Raw genomic sequence first — 18,570 nt, 5'->3', positions numbered from 1 at the left:
CAAGTACACATGCTTGCTTAATTTAATGAGTCACTTTATTTTAAAACACAAAACCTGTAATGAATGAAACCAATAGACATCTCTTTCAAAGTGCTACAGAGCGCAAAAAATAACTTTATTACCATTTCTTCTCCACCTTTTGTATTTACTGTTTTTATGTCAAGAATTTTACATGAGGAATTCTAAAACATTGGGGAAAACAACTGCTTCTCTGAAACAAAAGGGGACTTTTTGTTCATCATAATCTGGTGCCTACAAAATCATTGAGTCAGAAACATTTGGGTGGACAAATGATTGGATTAAAAATCATATTTGTAAACTAAAATGACAGGGAAAGTGTTAGAGTAGAGTACAATTAGCTCTCATTTCACGATTTAGATAAAGTTTTATTTGTCTGCAGAAGCGGCCAAAACAAATGATAAGAATAGGAATCCACATCATCTCTGGTGAATCATAAATGCATTTCTTAAAAGCTAATCAGGAAAAATTAGTTTCTCCACACACACACGCACGCACACACACACCTTTATGCCTAAAGCTCATAAATACAATCAATCTGATATACAAATATTTGGATAGATTCATTTTTAGCAACATTTAAAATGCAGTTTTAATCCCAATTCTTGCTGTTCTGAAGACCACCCGTCGTTTCAGTGAAATTACTCAGAGGAGAAACTGAAGCCTAACTTGGACGAAAAGACCCTGACACATCTTTAAAGTCAAGAGTTGCAGATGGGCAGGGGAGGACATTTAAATAAATATCTGAAAGGTGGTGTCCTAACAATGCCGACTCTCTCCACCTCTCAGGCTGTGAGGCTAGTCTGAGTCTCTTTCCTGTGTCATCCAACATTCCTTCCTTTTCTGGAGGGTGACTGAGGAAAAGCACACAACACAGCAGACAATGCACTATTGACACCATTCATTCTCACACAAATTGCTACCTCCAGTTGACAGAACAACACTGAAGAGCTGCAAATGCACATACAAGTCCACAATAGGAAATTAAAAAAAGGTGCCATTTTCTTTCTACCCACCACACACACAATCAATCAATCAATCAATCAATCAATCAATCAAACAAACATGGACATTTGGACTACAGACACGAAGGGAAACCTAAAAGAGGACCTGGGATGATCATTCCGTTAACAGTGTTATATGTGAGGAGAAGCTGGACAGCTTAGAGGAGTAACATTATTTATTGTACACTAAACTATGCCTGCATGAACATACATGAATGCATCTGTAGATAAACCTTTTACGTGTGTTAAAACCCATTTTCTGTTTGGATGCAGGATAAAGCCCTTCAAGAAAACACCGTGCCTGTTAAAACTACACCAGTGAAATCTAATGAACCAAAGAAAAAGATGAAAAAAGTGGTTAAGCTGTTGGACAAAGACTGACAACATGGAGACTGTGATTATGCTCTTCTTAGGTGCAGGCAAAAAAACAAGGGTCCTTTAGACAGAGAGCAGTATGTCCATGTGCTTCATTTACTTCCAGGTAGTATATCACTCTTTCCAACAAGTCTGTTCACACAATCTCTCTGCAACATGAGGTTTACTTCAACACTGGGTACTGGCGCTGACCGCCCAAGCGACCAGGGCGGTGTCCCCCTCCTGATGGTGCACTTGTCTGGGAAAAGGGGATAAAAACAACAGCAAGGAAGGACATAATGAAGTGAAAAGGGAGACAAATTAAAGTTTACAACCGTTTACAACTGCAAAACTATTCAAACTTATCAAACCTCACCTGTGCAAACTGTGCAGGGTTATAAAAGGTGACGCCTCCAGCAGGTGCGGCTACCTGGGCAGGATGAGTCTGCAAAGGACAGACAGAGTTACTACAGTGTGTGCAGAGTTACTGTCCCATTACTTCTATGGGCAGAGGAGCGGTAAATGCACGTCCAATGTGTTTCATTATAAAACAGAAGCAAAACAAAAGTGGAAAGGTAATGGCAAGGAGCACTCGGATCCACAGTGAGGCAGCATTACAAACCACTGTTTCACTCATTTTAGTAACAACGCAAGCTTTATGACGGGTTATTGAAGCTGTGTGTTCCCATGACAACAAGCAAGGGAGTCGTCCCTGCAACTGTCTCCAGCGTGCCTCACTCTGAATCCATGGCTCACAGTTACCCAGCAACTTTCAAGTGAAGTCGATAGTTCACTACTGTAGGATAAACAAGAGTCTACAGCCACGCTAGCAGCTCTGTGAGGCTACTTAGGCACAGTGGCGCTACTAAACACAAAGTACAGCTGAGGTTGTATTTGGTCATAAACTAAAATATCAAGCAAATTTTGAGTTTGTCTGGATGATGGCGCTAGATGGAAAGTGAAAGAGTCAAACTGCTAGCGTGGCTATAAATAAGGAACTACATTCTTTGACTAGTTTTGTTGACCATTAGCCAGGTTTGGTTGCAGATACAGAGTGAGTTAGTAATGCTGGAAACAGCAGGCAGGTGAGCAGGCAGACATATTTGGGTTTGGATGGGTGGTGAAGCTTCGTGTGCAGATGGTGAAGCGTGCTACTAGTGATGTGGTGAGCTAGAAGGGTGGCAGGCAGGGGTGAGAGTGGACCGTTTGAGGCCCAGCTAGAGGTACCTGGTTTAAATGCTGACTCACTTCGCGTGATAAAGAACTCATTGAGCTAGAACGTGAGAGCTAAAGACAGCAGGAGGGAAAGAAACAGTAGACAACAAAAACACAAACCACAAACCCATATTAATAATCTCCCATGCAATGGATTAGATCTGTTTCCACTATCCACCAGTTCAGAATGAAAATAAATCAGTGTTAGAAAATTATGATTCTTGAAAAAAAACAGACATGGAGAGAATTTGATTCAAACCGCAAATGGAACCGAGATTTTACATTTTATTGAGGCTGCGCATTTAGCATGATTATGGGCAAAGATTTTAAGTTAACATGCATGCATTCCCGTGTTCTTTCATACACTCTCTCACGATAACTTTCATTCATACAAATAAGAAAACTGCACGCACTGGCTGTTAGGGTGTCGAGCATCATGGTTCAGTGGTGGCGTGATGGTACTATGATGGCTACAGTAGCTGCTGACAAGTTTGTCTTACCTCTCCAGACTGTGAGCCATCAGGCACAGGAGGACCCTCTGGGGCAGGTGGTAACAATGTTGGGCTGAACATCTAAATAGATGGTAAGTGGAACAGAAAGGAAGGCTCTAAGTTAGCTGGCTCCAGCTACATATTTACAATACAGAGATGAGATCATCTCACACAAACTATCAGGCAACGGGTTAGTTAGGTTTTATTTGACCACACTTTACTAAATTAGGTGTGAGGAAATCCATTCCCAAGGAAACAGGATACTGTAGTGACCTTAGGTTTCACATTTCAACAACAGTAATTACATAATTTGAGAAGGACGATGAAAATGAGGTCAAAATGCTGTAGTTAGTATTTAAATCCACAATGTATTTTCAGTATTAGACCAACATTGTGAAAAGGTTTTCTTAAACATAAACTCACTAGTTTTCACCGATAAAGAGAAATAGATACCTGTGGACCAGCGCTGGTGTTTGGTGAATTCTGCTCCAGATTTCCTCCTTCACTGCCCTCTAGAGGTTGTTGATCATCAGGAGCTACACCAGAAATAAAAATAAAATACTTTATTACTTCAAGCCTTAATTGTACAGTGGCTCCAAAACCATGTGCAACCCTCAAGGGTACCTTGCTTGTGACTATAGTGTTACACATATAAATTAAGCCATCTCATTTTACAATAATAATTTAAATGACCAGACAACTACCTGAACTAGGCACAAATAGGTTTGTGGGCATGGGCATTGGTGCCAAAGGAGCAAAGATGTCTGCAGGAGCAGGGGCTAATCCGCCTGGTTTAGCAGTTCTGCTGGGGTTCAGAACATCCACATATCTGCTCCTCGTGCCTGAGAGGAAACAAAACACATCTGAGTGGCAAGAAACGGAGCAAACAGGTGTGAACGCTGACTAATTTGTTGTCTCCATGATTACTTTTTCCACAACTTGTAATTCAACTGTCAAAAGTGTGTGTATGTGTAAGTTTGTGAAGTCACAGCATATAACCCTCATCTCACCTGCTTTCCTGGAGAACATGTTGACAGGAGGACCACTAGTCGGGGGTGCCGCAGGCCCTCCAGGGCCGGGCATCATGGGGAAGCCAGAGGGAGGTGGTGGAGGGGGTTTACTCTGACAGATTATAAGGAAACCATAACATCAGAACTGGTTGATCTATAAAGCTTTAAGTTAATCAGTTTAGACAAGAAAATTCAGTCTGCCTAAAAAAGTATAATTCTGTGTAACATTACAGACCTCCTCTTCAGGCTCGTTCAAATCGACCCATTTCTGTTTCTGTTCATCCCACACAATCTGACAATAAAGAACATATTTGCTGTTAAATAGTACATTAATTAAACTTATGAAAAAAATGTGACAATGAATACAGACGAATGCTAACATAACACCTGCACATACAAGAGCTATGACTTACAGATTTGTTTTTATCATCTGGTAAGTGAGCCTCATTCTTCCCTTTCCTATAGATCCAGCTTAGCCAGCTACCACCACCACCCTGCGTGAAAGAAAGGAATCCGCACTGATCACTAGTGAACGCTGTAGGAGCACCAACTGGAGATCTGAATGCTCGTGTGAGTATGAACCTTTTTCGGGGAGTCCTTCTTGACTTTCTTAGGCTCCTCTTTGCGGGGCTGTTCAGGAATAGAGGGCGGAGGGGGAGAGACCTGTTTGATAGCCGAGTTGCTCCGCTCTCTTCCGCCAGAGTGAGTGGAGGATTCAGAGGTGGTGCGCGAGCGACGTCCTGAAGGCTGTAGAACAGAAAATACTGGTCAGAATATTATATACATAGAGACAGTCTCAAGTAGAACAAGCCTGTTTTTAGAGTGCCTTGACATGGACAAGCCTCCTGTATTAACTACATGCAGCACAGCATTTACACCGGTTTGATAAATTGCTCTTAGACTTAGAACGACTTTATTTGTCATTTGAAATTACGTTGCAATGGCACATAGCACAACAGGAATAAAGGGGAGGCAGTATGCACAGTCAAGAAATAGATATGCAAATATAAAAGAGAGAAAAAAACGTTTTATAAAAAAAAAAACCCCCGTAGATAAAATATATTGCACAGTGTAGTTGCCTATGTAAAAGAAACTTTTGTATCTAATACAAATGGTATTTGTCATATGGTATCCATTTAGAGGTTAAAGTGATAGGGCATTTGGGGCTGAAGAATACAAGTTTGAAAATGAAAAGAATCTGTGGGTGTGGAGTTAGAAAAAAGTGAGCTTATCAGAACTCTGTAGCTCCACATCTCAGCTTGAAGTTTGAGGTTTGAGGCTACAATTGCCGCTACAGACAAACCACAGTCGAGTTATATAGTAATATGTAGTAAGAAGTAATAAAAAAGATGATATCTCTGGTTTTGTTCTTCGATTCTGATTATTTGTCTACTTTACTGTTCATTGCGAGTCAAAAATGTTAAAGAACTGCAATGCTAAATCGACTAACAATCAAATTGTAGAGTTTCAATTCATTTTCTGGAAACTAAAGCCAAGTTAAAATGTATGTATGTATAATTAGCTGTGCAGCCCTATACTTTTTTTCCTGGGCACATGACTAAAAAACGAAAAGACTGAAAACAAGTGCAAAGACAAACAAGGCATGGACACATTAAACAGAAGAACCACCATCAAGTCTAACATATTTTAGCAGTTTGTATGCGAAACACAAACGTACCATATGCATTGAAGATTGTGATGTAGTCCTTGATCTCCTCCCAGGACCCTGCAGCACCAGAAAATACAACATAGTTATTAGCATTTTCTGTTACATGTACCCAACACAACACAACACAACACAGCAAGTACACTTCTATGGACAGAGAATTGCTGAAATTATATATTTTTTTAGATATTTAAACATCTAGATAATGACCATGTGAGCCATTTGGTCATAGAAGTCCATCTTCGGTGTGAAGGAGCTTCTGGGTGGGGAGGATGATATTGGTTGACCAATGTTCATCTCTGGCGGGGCCTGGGACATTTGCTCTATGGGTGGCATATGCCCAGGAGAAGGGGGCATATGCTGAAACATTTGCTGAGGCATGTGCTGAGGCATCTGGGGTGTAGGGTGATTCATCTGTACAGGTGAATGCGGCATCTGAGGGGTCATGTGTGGTGACATTTGGCTCGGCTGCTGATGGGCTCCTGGATACATTTCTGACTGCTCAGGTTGAGGCTGGAAGGGAGGAGGGGCAAAGCCAGGATCCTGTGGAGGGTAGCCTGAGATGGGGATCTGGCCTGGTGGTCCACTGGGGGGCACTGGGTAGAACTGGGGCACATCATTGGAGGGTAAAGGCTGAGGAGGGGCCATGCCATCTTGGAGGATGGAGGTGGGAGCTGAGAAAATGTAGAAGAGTTGAGATTTGATGAATTTTAAATCTAGCTCACAGTAAAAAGGAGACCACAAGAGCACTATTACAACTCATACACATTTACACACACACACACTCACACACTCACACACCTGGAGGCATCAGCTGTACTCCCTGTGGTGGAGGCCCAGGCATTAATGAGCTCATGAGTGGGTTGTCAGTCGGTGGACCATCCAACTCCCCAGGAATGCTGTAAGGTTCAGATGGACTGGCCTGGTCCAACTCAGAGCTGGGACTGCTGCAGTCGTACTGTGTAGGAGTTGTTCTGTCTTCATTGTATGTGATCACCCCCGTCTAAAAAAAAAAAAAAATCAAAGCACAAATCATTTCATGTAGCAACAAGTGGAAAAAACATTGCCTACGCCAGTTCTTCAGAATCATTGTGAAAAACAGAATGGTTCAAATACCATAAATGTAAGTTGAAATTCCAGACACAAAAAAATACCACCAAAACAAAATGCCTTACTTTGAACATCCTTTGTGTAAACAGAAATAAGCACATACAATAACAAACATCGACAAACACATCTCCTCCTCTTCCTCCTCACCCTGATCTGTCCGTCCAGCTGTCTCAGGTGGATCAGCCATTCAGGCTCATTGAACAACTCCTGCTCTGGCTTTTCCTTCAGTTGTGGGTCAAAGAATCGCAGCTTTTCAGACATCTGTCAACAAAAAACATAAAATTACATTTGTTAGAATACCAAACCTGGTACGCATCTATATGTTTTCTGAATAGAGGAGCTGCATACCTGTATGATTTGGCTTATGAAAACAGGGGAGTAGTAGGCAGGCTGCATGAGGACAGTCCGAGAGATAACTTCACAGTAGTGGAAGGCCTGAGCACACAGGCCTGCTTCAGCCAAGCGGCATGCATAGATCAGCTTGAACACCTAATGAGAGACAATAAAAGGGCAGAGAACAGTGTTATAATCTCAAAATCATGTTCTATACCATACACAGAGGGAAAATCAAACACTTCTTTAGACATCTACACGGACCTTTTCAATATCATCAGTGCAATCAATTGTTACAATTACACCTTTATAAAGAGACAAACTGTGTGTTTGTTGGTTTATTAATTTATCTGTAAATACCAAAATATCTACCTGGAAATTGGGTAGTGTGCACGGCTGGGAGCCCAGAGATTGAGCATACTCATAGGCCTCAGTCCTCTGAATGGCTTCATTGGTCGCAAATTCGTAAAAGGGCAAACTGAAGAGAAGAAACAGTGATAAGGTTATATGTGAGGCATGTTAGAAGCAAACTACTGTGGTCTAAAAAGGTCCCATATAGCTGTGTGTGTGCCTGCCTCTAACCTGTGGTTGGCACCAATCAGAACCATCTTGGTGCTCTTCTTTGTGAAAAATCCAAGACCAACTTGGGCCATCAAGTAGCAGAAGTGTGCAGCATCAATCAGGCCCTTGGAAGCTGCCACAACACAAAATAAGACAGAAGGTAAGATAACATGTTTTGCTGTGGCGAAGAAAAAAAAACCCTTTGCAGTGCTGTGACAGACTGCCTTTTCAACGCAATCCTACCGAGAGTGTCCCCCATGGTGGTGATTGTGCGAGTATCCAGGTCCAATGTGTGTGTGAGGTTAGATAGCACCATGGCCAAGTGAGGGCGCCAGTCACCCCACTTCTCCTCTCCGCAGCACTATATGAATACAAAACAATATGTGTAAGTGGAAAAAAACATTGTCTATGCCACTTCTTCAAAATCATTGTGAAAAAACAGCAAGGGGTTATAACAAGATAAATATTTACAGTGGCTGATGCAGGCATCCTCCCCGACATCAGCTGGTACACTGTCTGGAGAGGGTCATTGATGGGCAAACTGTTGGCAAACCTAAACAACAAAGATAGAAAAATGTAATACTGCATCTATAAATCTGTAACAACAAACAGAGTAAAGGTGCAACCAAGTTTATGACTCGCAGCCTTTTATGTCACTGGTACTTTACCTTGTCATGACACGTGCATGTGTCCTGTTATCCATTTTACTGGCCAACAGCAGGGCGTGGCCCCAGAGACCTCCCTTCATAGCTGCTTCTAGTGCATCCTATTTCATAGACAGAAGAATAGAAGTGAAATTAATTTCAGATTTCACAACATACTAGTTAAATACTATAATACAGTTAAAGAGGGTTATTTCTTTACCTTCTTGCGGCCAAACAGCAGCAGCTCCCTGAAGCGTTCCGTTTCCTTGCCAACATTCTCTGGGACTGTCATGAAGGTGTCCGAAAGGAGGGATAGTGGTCCAGCTCCGGGCTCTTCCTCAGCTCGTGCCAGCGGTTCATTGTTAAAATCGATCAAGTTTGCTTCGTTAGGACTTTTGCCCGGTAGCCAGACAGAGCGGTGCTCCTTCAGCAAGAGGTCAGCGATGTCTGTGCCAACCACAGTCTTAACGAAAAGAGTATGTCAGTGAGAGTGTTGTTTCAGGCAACTATACAACATACACTGCTTTCAATTTTACGTCTGACATATTCTCAGTTATGTCTGCACAGTCTTACCCCGTTCTGTCTACAGAGCAGCATAATGAAGTCCCAGAGCAGACGGGCAGAGTCCCTGTCCAGGAGGTTGCTGTCTCGAGAACACTCCAGCGCTTTATTCTGGGAGAACTTTATCACGTCAACCTTATGGGTCTCCTCCCTGATTGACAGGATGCAAAATGAGTGCCCGTTTAGTAGTGACTAGTCATACAGTATGCATTGTTTCGGATATATAAATACATGATATGGCATTATTTAAATGTTGGTGTAAATAGGTGGTTTGGAGCAAAATATGCAAAGTGGTAGAAAGTGTTGAGGATGTGTTTTTCTTATCATCACAAAAACACATAAAAAGACAAAGAACAACAAAGAATTGATTTTGTCTATGTAGCCAAAGCCAAGTCAAATACATTTGTTATATTTGCATGTATATTTATTATTTATGTACCATTACTTTGACATTAGCACTTATTATTTAATTATATACCGAGTTATAACACTGACATCCTCTGATTCTATAGATTTTAAGGAGTGGAAAATGAAGAAGTTTGAGGAAAACCATATGTTTGATTGTCTCTGAGTGAGTGAATGCATACTGATTTTGCTTATCTATAGCTACCAGTTATTATATATACTAGTTATTATATACTTTTTTTTAAGTTGTCCTCCAATAAGCATATAATATCCACCATGCAAATTTTGAATAAACAATCAATCCTATATCCCTTGTGGATGCCTGCCTCTCATTTCATGTTTCACTTTCTTATGAGAGAAGCTAAAAGTATAAAGACGAATGCATTGGTGTTGTTTTTGGTCTTTTCATGGAATTTGTTGTCAATAACAAAAATATAGAATTTTGACAGCCTTACCCTTTAAAGGTTAGTGAATCAAAGCTATTTGTGATGGACAAAATGGGCAGAATGCACTTACCTAACAAGAGGGCCAGGGAAGGCTCGTAGTTCTGTCTGATCCCGGGTATCCTGGAGCATGGTCTGCAAACACAGACATTCAGGTTCAGAATAATACTTTATTAATTGTTTTAATTAAAGTCATATGCAAGTTATCAGAAAAAAAAGAATGCACAAGGAAAGCTACTATATTCTGACTTTTTCCTGGAAGGTTGAGCGTGTTGCTACACATATTCTGAAGAAGAAGGGCGTAAAGAAGCAGTTAGGGAGCTTAATTAAAAGCAGTGTAGTGTTACAACAGTTTTACATCATTTAATGCTATAAATTACAGATTCTCTACATTCTGAGGGGGATATTAGTTTGCATTTATCATTTCCATGAAGAAAAAAAAGAAGCAACTTCTTGCACATCAGCCCAACAACAACAACAACAGGCCTGTAGTTTAGGAGAACCATATTCTGTTCTCTTTTCCACTGTGTAGATGATGATTCATCACAACTTATGACTTCAAAATAGCTTAACAGCAACATAAACACCCTATGTTTAAGTCACTTCTTGCGGTCACCAAATCTTCATGAAATAAACGCAACGCTAGAGTAAATTGCTGAAATACAGTGTGTTAAAAATGCACCTCCATGTTGTAGATATCAACGAGAGCAGGCTGTCCAGCTGAAGGGAGATTGGGCAGAACTTGGACCAGATGACCACCAGGTCCAAAGCGGGCACAACGGTGGGGTATAGTGAACTTCTCTGGGGTTGCAGGACGAGGAGGAGCTGGAGGAAAAACATAAGTCAAACTAAGAGCGAGAAAAGAAGCCTGAAAAGAAGCCTGAGCATAATGACCCAAATCCAGTGGTTTAACAAGTATTTGACTGAACTCTGCTAAATTCTGTCACTCAATTACTAAATGTCATACTAAGGATTTAACTTACGTTGCTCAGGGGCGATCCAGGTGCTGTCTGCAGTGTACTCGGAGGGATAGAGATACTGGCTGTAGTTCTGGGAAGCATCAGTCTGGTTTGGGTACTGTCCATATGAGTAATCCACAGCCAAAGTGGATGCTGTGGTGTCGTAGACTGCTGACACCAAGTCAGGCTGGCTTCTGTATACCTGGCTCTGCAGGGTGGGAAAACAAATATAAAAGAGATGATTATTAAATAGGAAGACCAATAAAACATAAAAGCACAGACCCACATATTGTAAGGTGAGCATATTTAGAAGGCCAACAATTAGCTCATTTTTAAAGAGAACACCGTTTCACTTTTTAGTTTCAGAATGAGCTGCTAAATCAGTATCTATATCTAGTTTTTATAGTTTATAGTGAGAGCAGAGAGCTATCCTATTTTCCTAAACTCTCTACACATACACATTCTTCTGAACAGTTGACTATCTAAAATTGTCAAGGAACTGTTATGGATGAAGCAGCTGAATGATCATGAGACAGCTTGAAAGCATAGCTAATAGTAAAGAGTAGAGTAGGGATTTCATGGGAAAGCAACCACTAGCTGCACCCTCAAAAAAAAAAAAAAAATCGATGTTACAACGTAACAGAAGAACATCCCCTGAAGCAAATGGTTCCGCATTTTAGGAAAGTACACTTATTCACTTTCTTTCCTCTCAATACAACTCTGATGTTTATGAATATGAAATGGTTTCCCGTTGTTTCCAGTCTTTATGCTGAGTGAAACTAACTAGGTGCTGGCTGTAGATTCATATTTAGCAAATCTATACTGTAGGAAATTGCTGTCTGAATTGCTCTTGTGTCTAGCAGAAATTAACAACCTTACAATAAACTAAGGGAAGATGAGAGCTATACTAAACACATTCCCACACTGTTCTTCCCTACTCATTTCTGATGTTTAGACACACAACTACAGCTCACAGAGGGAGCCGAAAAATCCAATACTTGCTCAATGTTGTTGTCCTAATTTCAGCACCACACAATTCATTTTGAAGAGCATATCTAAATCTGAATAAAGCCCATTTCAAAACCATAATCTTCAGAACACTGACATTTTTCCATTTTAATTTGTTAATGAGTTCCATAGCAGTCTTTAAACTATTTCTGTGAAATCCACAGCCCATCTATTAAGTCATATAAGAGCACTGGGACTGCTTCAACAAGAACAGCACAAAAGTGCAGGAAAGACAGAGCAGTCAGGTATGCTATGATGAAAGTGAAATTAAAATGTACCTGTTGTGACCGTGAGCTGAAGCTGCTTCGTCTGCTGTTGTGGCTGTTAGAGCTGTGCACACTATGTGCCGACTGCTCGCTGTGAACGCTGCGCCGGTCAAAGTCATCACCGTACGTTTCTCCACGACGACGATAATCATCATCAAAACTAGCATCATAACCAGGGTAGTAACGCCACTGATCATCATAGCCCTCTTTCCTGTGAGTAGAGTGTACAGTGTAAATCAAGCAGCACTTCCATCTTTATGAAGCAATTGGGCAAAACTATCTGTTGCAATGTAGCATGTAGTCCATGAAAAGTCATAAATGTAACATACACAGCAGAAATAAACATTGTAACATGTCTTAAAGTAACCATAACCTTAAAGTTCTCTACCTGGTAGGAGGATACATCTGTTGATTATAGTAGGGGTCTCTGGCTCTGTAGCTTTCATCGTAATTAGACCAGTACGACTGATCATAGTATCCTCTGTAGCGCGGGTCATACTGTCCATAGTTGTATGCTTCTCACAGAAAATATGAAGAGGGAGATTCTCATCACAAACCATTTATATACACAGACAGATTTACAACAAATTCAGACAAAAAGAAGGGGAAAATCTTAGAGATTCACACGAGTAAGCAATGTCAGCTTGTAACTCTGTACCTCCATAATCATAGTGCTTGGTGTAGTCTGCATAATATTCATTATAGGCACTTCGGTTTGCTTTGTGGTAATCCTCAGGATAGCCTTGCCTATGGGAGAAAGCAAACAAAAGATGAGATTTACAGGTCAAGTGCAAGAACCATAAACATACTTCAGAGGGTCAAACTCACTGAAATAATGAAAACAGTGCATCCAAATGTAAATGATGTTGTAAGACTGAGAAATGGTTTTACTGACCTGGATGAGGGCCTGTCAGAGTATTGACTGGCCCTTGAGCTGGGTCGGTCTGGCTGAGGCTCTCTGTACTGGTAGTTTGGATCACGATAAGCTGGGGTCTGTCCTTCATATCTGCCATACCAAGGATCTGTTCTGCTCCTGTACTGACCATCCTGGGAGATAAAAGCATCAATAAGGCATTTTCTGTTCAAATGTTTACATTTCATGGCAGCTGTTGTTCATGCATGATCTTCTTGTGCATCTTTACAAAAAAAGTGGCAGATGAATACATTCACAAGCTAGCAAATTAAAAAAGATTTTCCACGTACTTGATAATATTGCTGTGCTCTAGGATCCCCAGGTGGAAGTGGGTACTGGCCAGGAGGATATGGTGCTCTGCTATCCGGGTATTCTCCATAATTACCATAATAGCCTCCATACACTTGCCCTGGCACTGGAGGAGGCGGCCCATAGCCTTGCTGGCTGCCTGCAGCAGAGGGTGGCCGAGGTGGCTCTGCAGGAGCTGGCTGGGAAGCTCCTGGAGGTACTGGTCCTCGAGGCCCAGGAGGGTATGCAGCAGCAGGAGGAGGGGCACTCCCTGCAGCAGGCCCCTGTGCTGGAGTTGGATACTGGCCACTGGAGGGTTGCGCTCCACTCATTGCAACAGGAGGAGCAACATTCTGTCCCTGCAGTGCAGCCTGAGAACCTGATGTCTGAGAAGGTTCAGCTGGTGGCGGCTGGGTGTTTGCAGCTGCTTGGGAGGGTGTTGGTGGTACCTGCGGGGTAGATGGAGAGGCAGGGGTCTGGACTGGGGGATCTCCTTTCGCTCTTAACCCCTGCTGAGCATCTTTGGTGACCTGTAGGTAAAATCCATTACTAGATTGTAGGGACTCATGTAGAGAGGAAGGATGGCCAGATGCTGGATTTTGGGCTTGTGATTGGTGCATAGAAAAATCAAGCAGTTCATAATTTGATGGCTGATTATGATTAGAGACAGAAGCAGTCATGAGCGAAGCCTGTGGATTAGCTTGGAGAGCAGAGTGGCTGTCTCCACCCAATGATTGGCCCCTTGAAAGAGGAGGGCGGACTGGCTGAGACAGTGGTGGAGCTGTGATATCTGACACTGCCGCTTCTGCGTTATCTCTGGTCAGATTGAGCGGGCCCTGGTAAGAGACTGAAGAACTGAAGCTTACTGGTCCAGGGACAAACTGTGGATTCTGATTAGATGTTATTGAAGGTGGCTGGGAGGTACTGGCACCCTGCCCCTGTGCGAGTGACCTCACAGGTGTGGTAGATTCCCTAGGGCTACTTAGACTGGGTGCTTGATCAGGGGCACTGGGGGGAATCACACTGTAATTGGACACTGGCGGGGCAATCAAAACAGGCTGGTGGAGTGAGTCGGACACAAGGAGAGACGCATAGCCAAGGTTGCCTTGAGAGTCAGTTGGCCCTGCCTCACTCACCTTTGGTGGATTCTCTAGATTCTCTAAATGTTGCTGAGAAGTTGGCTGGATTCTCTGGGGGGGCTGCAGGTCCAGAGGGCCATCCTCTGGAGGCTGGATGACATCAGCACTGGGCTCTCGTAAAGGGGCAAGAACGGTCGGGGCAGCAGGGGCTAGGAGGATGTTAGCCCCTAAGCTAGCAGGATCATTCTGAGCCCAGAGAGTGGTGGCAGGGCTCTCACACGGCCGACTGGCCCCAAAAGCACGGGATGAAGGTCGGGAGTGAGAATGAACCACAGGGTGTGTCAGATGAGGTACACCAACTCCAGCTACGGCGGGTAGGGGGTGCCCTGGACCATAGATATTTTCCATATTATCTGGTGGCTGCTCCAGGTTGCCAGATGCAGAATCTGCAACCCCTTCTACTACCATTTTAGCCCTATCAACTTCAGGAGGACGCACCCCAACCCCATGTGAGCGCACAGGTTCAAAAGAGCTGTTAGCACTAGCCTGAAAGATACCAGTCGGTTTGGGAGGACTAGGTGTGGGAGGCCACGTTTGTTCCAGGGAGGTCTGTCGCGCACCCATATCTCCAGCTGGAGAAGTGTCAATCTGCTCAAAGTAACCTCCAGTGGCAGCAGACAGGTTAGCTTCATCAGTGAGACGTGGACTTTCCTGCTGAATAAAGGTACCTACTACTCCCTGATGCCGACGAGAGCCAGTTCCACTTCCATGGCTCATATTGCTGTAGTTGGATGACACACTGGCAGGTCTCATTGGTCTTGGAATAGAATCTGGAGTCTCCAGGTTAGGCCCAGTTTCAAATTGGTCTGCTCCATGCACTGCAGTAGCTGCTGCAGCGGCCGCAGCAGCAGGGCTGCCATGGGTTTCACTCGGTAATACTTCCTGGTTCGGAACATCCAAATTCTCCACATGGTCGTACTGGGAATCAGGGGGCTTCTGGGCAACTCCCTGTGATGCATGGTTGCCATCATTCATGTATGGTAAGGGTGAGTGATCTTGCACAGAAGGTCCTTGGTAATCCAATGGAACATCTGCATGTCCACCGTGGGCTTGTGGGCTGCTGTGATGCTGAAAGGATCCAGGACTACCATTCACTGCCTTATTTCTCTCTCCAGCCAGTGTTTCTTCATTTTCCACATCATTGTCTTTGAAGAACATTGAGAGTGTACCAGACTCCTGAGAGTATGGGACTGAGGCGGACGCAGAACTAGGCCCAGGCCCAGGGTTGGACACATGTTGAGATCCAGCAGAGTCAGGCAGGGGCTGAGGATGGCCCAGGCCAGTCCCCATTTGGTGGTAGCCTGAGTCCTGTGGAGGTTGGTTGAACCATGAGTCCTGGGGGGTAGAGCTCTGACTGAAGTAGCCCTGGAAGTGGGAATTATGATGCTGGGGTGCATTTGGGTCAGGCCATTGAGAACTAGGGGCCTTTACAGGGTTCTGGAGAGGAAGAGGAGCCTGGTTCAGGGAATGTCCAGGTTGTGTTGGAGGGGTGGGGGTGTTGTGATGGGGTGATGGGGTGTGGGAAGGGTACATCTGGGTCTGCGGAGGTAAATTAAAAGGCTGTGGTGGAGGGTCACTAGTAGGTTGGAAATAGTTCTGAACTGATGGAGGACGACTTCCATGATCAGGGACCCACTGGGAAGAGGAGGTGGGGGGAGGCACAGGCTGGAAGTGCACAGGCTGAGGAGGAGGCTGTCCTTGAAAATCCTGGTTAAAAGGTGTCTGACCCGATGCCGGGAGCGAGGCCACATGTGGTGGTTCTGTGGCCATGGATGGTGTTTGTTCTCTTGAATTAAAATAGCCCTGTTCACTATGAGGGGATGCATATCCTGCTGGACCGGGTGCTTGGAAAACACCAGGGGATGCTACGCTGTGAGGGTTGAACAGGGTCACCCCTGGCAGAGATGACGGTGGTGGGCCAGGGGGAGCAGCTGTGGCATCCTCCAGTGTATGTGGTTGTGGAGGCAGCCCCGAGCCAGCTTGAGAGTACATGGTGTTAGGTGGGGCTTGCATTGGTGGAGGGTTGCTGTTGGGTATTGTCGGGAGACCACCTGAAGCCATAGGGGGAGGAGCTCTAACAAAAGCGAAAGGGTTTGTCATGGGTTGAGTAGCAGGAGGCATTGTGGCAGTAGCCGCTGCTGTATGCTTGTGAGGCCTGGGCCTGCGGAACATATTGGGCCCAGAAGGAGGAGGCCCAGAGGCTCCTGGAGGTCCAGTCCGAGGAGGGGGCTGCATGTCTGCAGAGCTAACGGGTCCAGGGACCAGGTCACTCTAGTAGATGTCACTGAAGAGACTGAAGTCAGGCAAAGCTGGGTAAAGAAAAGGAGAGAGGGACTGGTTAACAGAAAGCTGCACACGCCTCTGATGGAGTTCACCACACCTTTATTTGTATATTTGTCTATGAACCAACGGTACAACGTGGCAATTTCTACATGAGCACCTAGATATTAAGACAAATACATGCGTGAAGTACACCGAGTACAACACAACTGACTGATTGTAACGCAACTTCGATTGCTGTACATGACGCAATCTGCTCGATGAAAGCTTGGCGTTTTTCTCACGCAAAGAATCAAAAGAAACACGATAACGCAAACAGATGCAAACATTTGGAGTTGTGTTGTAGTAAAAAGTGCTAAATCATGTTAATGAGTTCATATACGGTAGCAACAAGGTCGTTTTTCAACAGCAGAGGGAAATGGGAAATTCTTAAAAAGCTTAACTACTTACAAATAAATAAAAACACCTGCTTTTGGGATCGCAGGTCTTTCCTTAAGGTAATTTTGAATCTGGTGGCATCTAGAAACTATTGACAAGATACCACAGTACCACAGTACCACAGCTAATCTGTTCAGATAAAGTGAACATTGATCTCATGATTTAACTTTCTAAACAAGGAACTAACTAAAACAACAGTTAAGTGTCAAATAACTTGTGCTTTTGTGAAGCTTTATTGCCTTTTGTGTGTGTGTGTGTGTGTGTGTGTGTGTGTGTGTGTGTGTCGTTAGTTATTGGCGTGACATTTTGATAAAATGTGCCACAAATACAATACCACAGGATCGATCCCCTGATGAGATTGCTTTATATAAAAATCACACACACACACACATTGTGTATCTGTCAGCTGGTAGTTTAAGGGAGCATTTTAAATGTTAAAAAGGGAGATAAATTGAAGAAAGAGCTCGTAGTCTTGGACAGATAACCACTACCGACTCGATCCCGGATCCTTCAAGCACCCTGGAGGATTATAAACCCACCAGGAAGCTAAGTGAACGTCAGCGGCAACGTGAAACAAAAACGTCCCACAACTTGTTGATCTCTAATCGATACTTGACTCCTTTTGCTCGGACACGACATCGAGGTTAAAGTTACACATTAAGCTGAAGCTGCCTGCGAGGAAAGGTCTACAGTGCTTGTCTCGACAGCTAACGGTATCGCTACATTGCTCTACATGTCCCAAACGCCATACCCAGCAAAAAAAAAAAAAAACACACACTGACAATCTCACGTTAAAGTCGCCGGGACTTTAAAAACAACAACACTACCCCCGCACACAAAACCAGCTGTCATTTCTGGTGTACATTTTCTACACTGACAGGGTTACACACCGAGCAGTTCACGTTACAGGTCGCTGGCCACTCGTCGAGCATAATTTAACAGGTTCACTGCCTGGTCAGCTAGCGTTAGCATCGGCGCTTGGTTAGCATCGCTGGCTAACTAGCCGATGCTAACTAGAAGGGGGGGGAACCGCTTCGGGCCCCGCTACAGACGCCGGATTGAAACGCTCAGAGTAAAACGTCGTTCATGGTACTCTTACCCGATGTCGGAAATGTGTACAAATTGAAATAAATTCTTACAAATGTGCAGGACAGTCAGTCTGACACACCGCCACCATCTTCAGTGAACACATCCTACTAGGCTACGTGTACAAGCGGCGTCACCGAGCTCGTCACCACAGGGCGGGGCTTGTTAAAGGTCGATTCTGTGTATTTATGTTGTGTTATAGAGATCGATAGGTAGATAGATAGATAGATAGATAGATAGATAGATAGATAGATAGATAGATAGATAGATAGATAGATAGATAGATAGATACTTTATTTACTTTAAGAGGCATCCAGTAAAGTTAACCTATAACACAGTAGCCATACATTCAATTTAATCTGAGATAAATAATATTAT

General features: G+C 43.6%; 1 protein-coding gene across 5 annotated transcripts; it reads right to left on the bottom strand.

Annotated features, from left to right (window-relative positions):
* Nucleotides 1-83: 83 nt before the first annotated feature.
* On the bottom strand, nucleotides 84-18,331 carry sec16a (SEC16 homolog A, endoplasmic reticulum export factor). Of its 5 annotated transcripts, XM_051411866.1 has the most exons (32): nucleotides 18,206-18,223; nucleotides 14,386-16,697; nucleotides 13,252-13,779; nucleotides 12,944-13,095; nucleotides 12,707-12,795; nucleotides 12,437-12,563; nucleotides 12,061-12,259; nucleotides 10,799-10,982; nucleotides 10,498-10,640; nucleotides 9,889-9,950; nucleotides 8,980-9,118; nucleotides 8,627-8,869; nucleotides 8,431-8,528; nucleotides 8,234-8,315; nucleotides 8,006-8,123; nucleotides 7,784-7,895; nucleotides 7,574-7,679; nucleotides 7,217-7,357; nucleotides 7,016-7,129; nucleotides 6,560-6,761; nucleotides 5,969-6,432; nucleotides 5,771-5,818; nucleotides 4,675-4,839; nucleotides 4,506-4,586; nucleotides 4,328-4,384; nucleotides 4,093-4,204; nucleotides 3,787-3,924; nucleotides 3,536-3,618; nucleotides 3,092-3,163; nucleotides 2,604-2,663; nucleotides 1,753-1,821; nucleotides 84-1,635 (listed from the first exon to the last, which is right to left on the bottom strand). In XM_051411866.1, exons 2-32 carry the CDS (start codon nucleotides 16,621-16,623, stop codon nucleotides 1,561-1,563), a joined length of 6,501 nt encoding a protein of 2,166 aa, XP_051267826.1. In that variant the 5' UTR covers nucleotides 16,624-16,697; nucleotides 18,206-18,223; the 3' UTR covers nucleotides 84-1,560. The 5 variants fall into 5 exon arrangements, with proteins under 5 accessions (XP_051267826.1, XP_051267822.1, XP_051267821.1 ...); XM_051411862.1 differs by lacking the exon at nucleotides 18,206-18,223 and adding an exon at nucleotides 18,246-18,331 and having other exon boundaries at nucleotides 13,252-16,697; XM_051411861.1 differs by having other exon boundaries at nucleotides 13,252-16,697; nucleotides 18,206-18,224.
* Between the last annotated feature and the right edge of the window lie 239 nt (nucleotides 18,332-18,570).

Source organism: Dicentrarchus labrax, unplaced genomic scaffold, assembly GCF_905237075.1.
Source record: "Dicentrarchus labrax unplaced genomic scaffold, dlabrax2021, whole genome shotgun sequence".
NCBI lineage: Eukaryota > Metazoa > Chordata > Actinopteri > Moronidae > Dicentrarchus > Dicentrarchus labrax.
Note: the sequence above shows the minus strand (reverse complement) of the source record. Positions and strands in the feature narration are given on the sequence as shown.

Excerpts from the sequence above, each read along its gene's own strand:
- sec16a (XM_051411862.1), bottom strand. The coding sequence starts at position 16,623 with ATGCAGCCCCCTCCTCGGACTGGACCTCCAGGAGCCTCTGGGCCTCCT. Across the intron at positions 2,664-3,091 it reads ATGGCTCACAGTCTGGAGAG|CTCTCACGTTCTAGCTCAAT; the intron begins GTAAGACAAACT and ends TGCTGTCTTTAG. Across the intron at positions 1,636-1,752 it reads ACCCTGCACAGTTTGCACAG|ACAAGTGCACCATCAGGAGG; the intron begins GTGAGGTTTGAT and ends CCCTTTTCCCAG.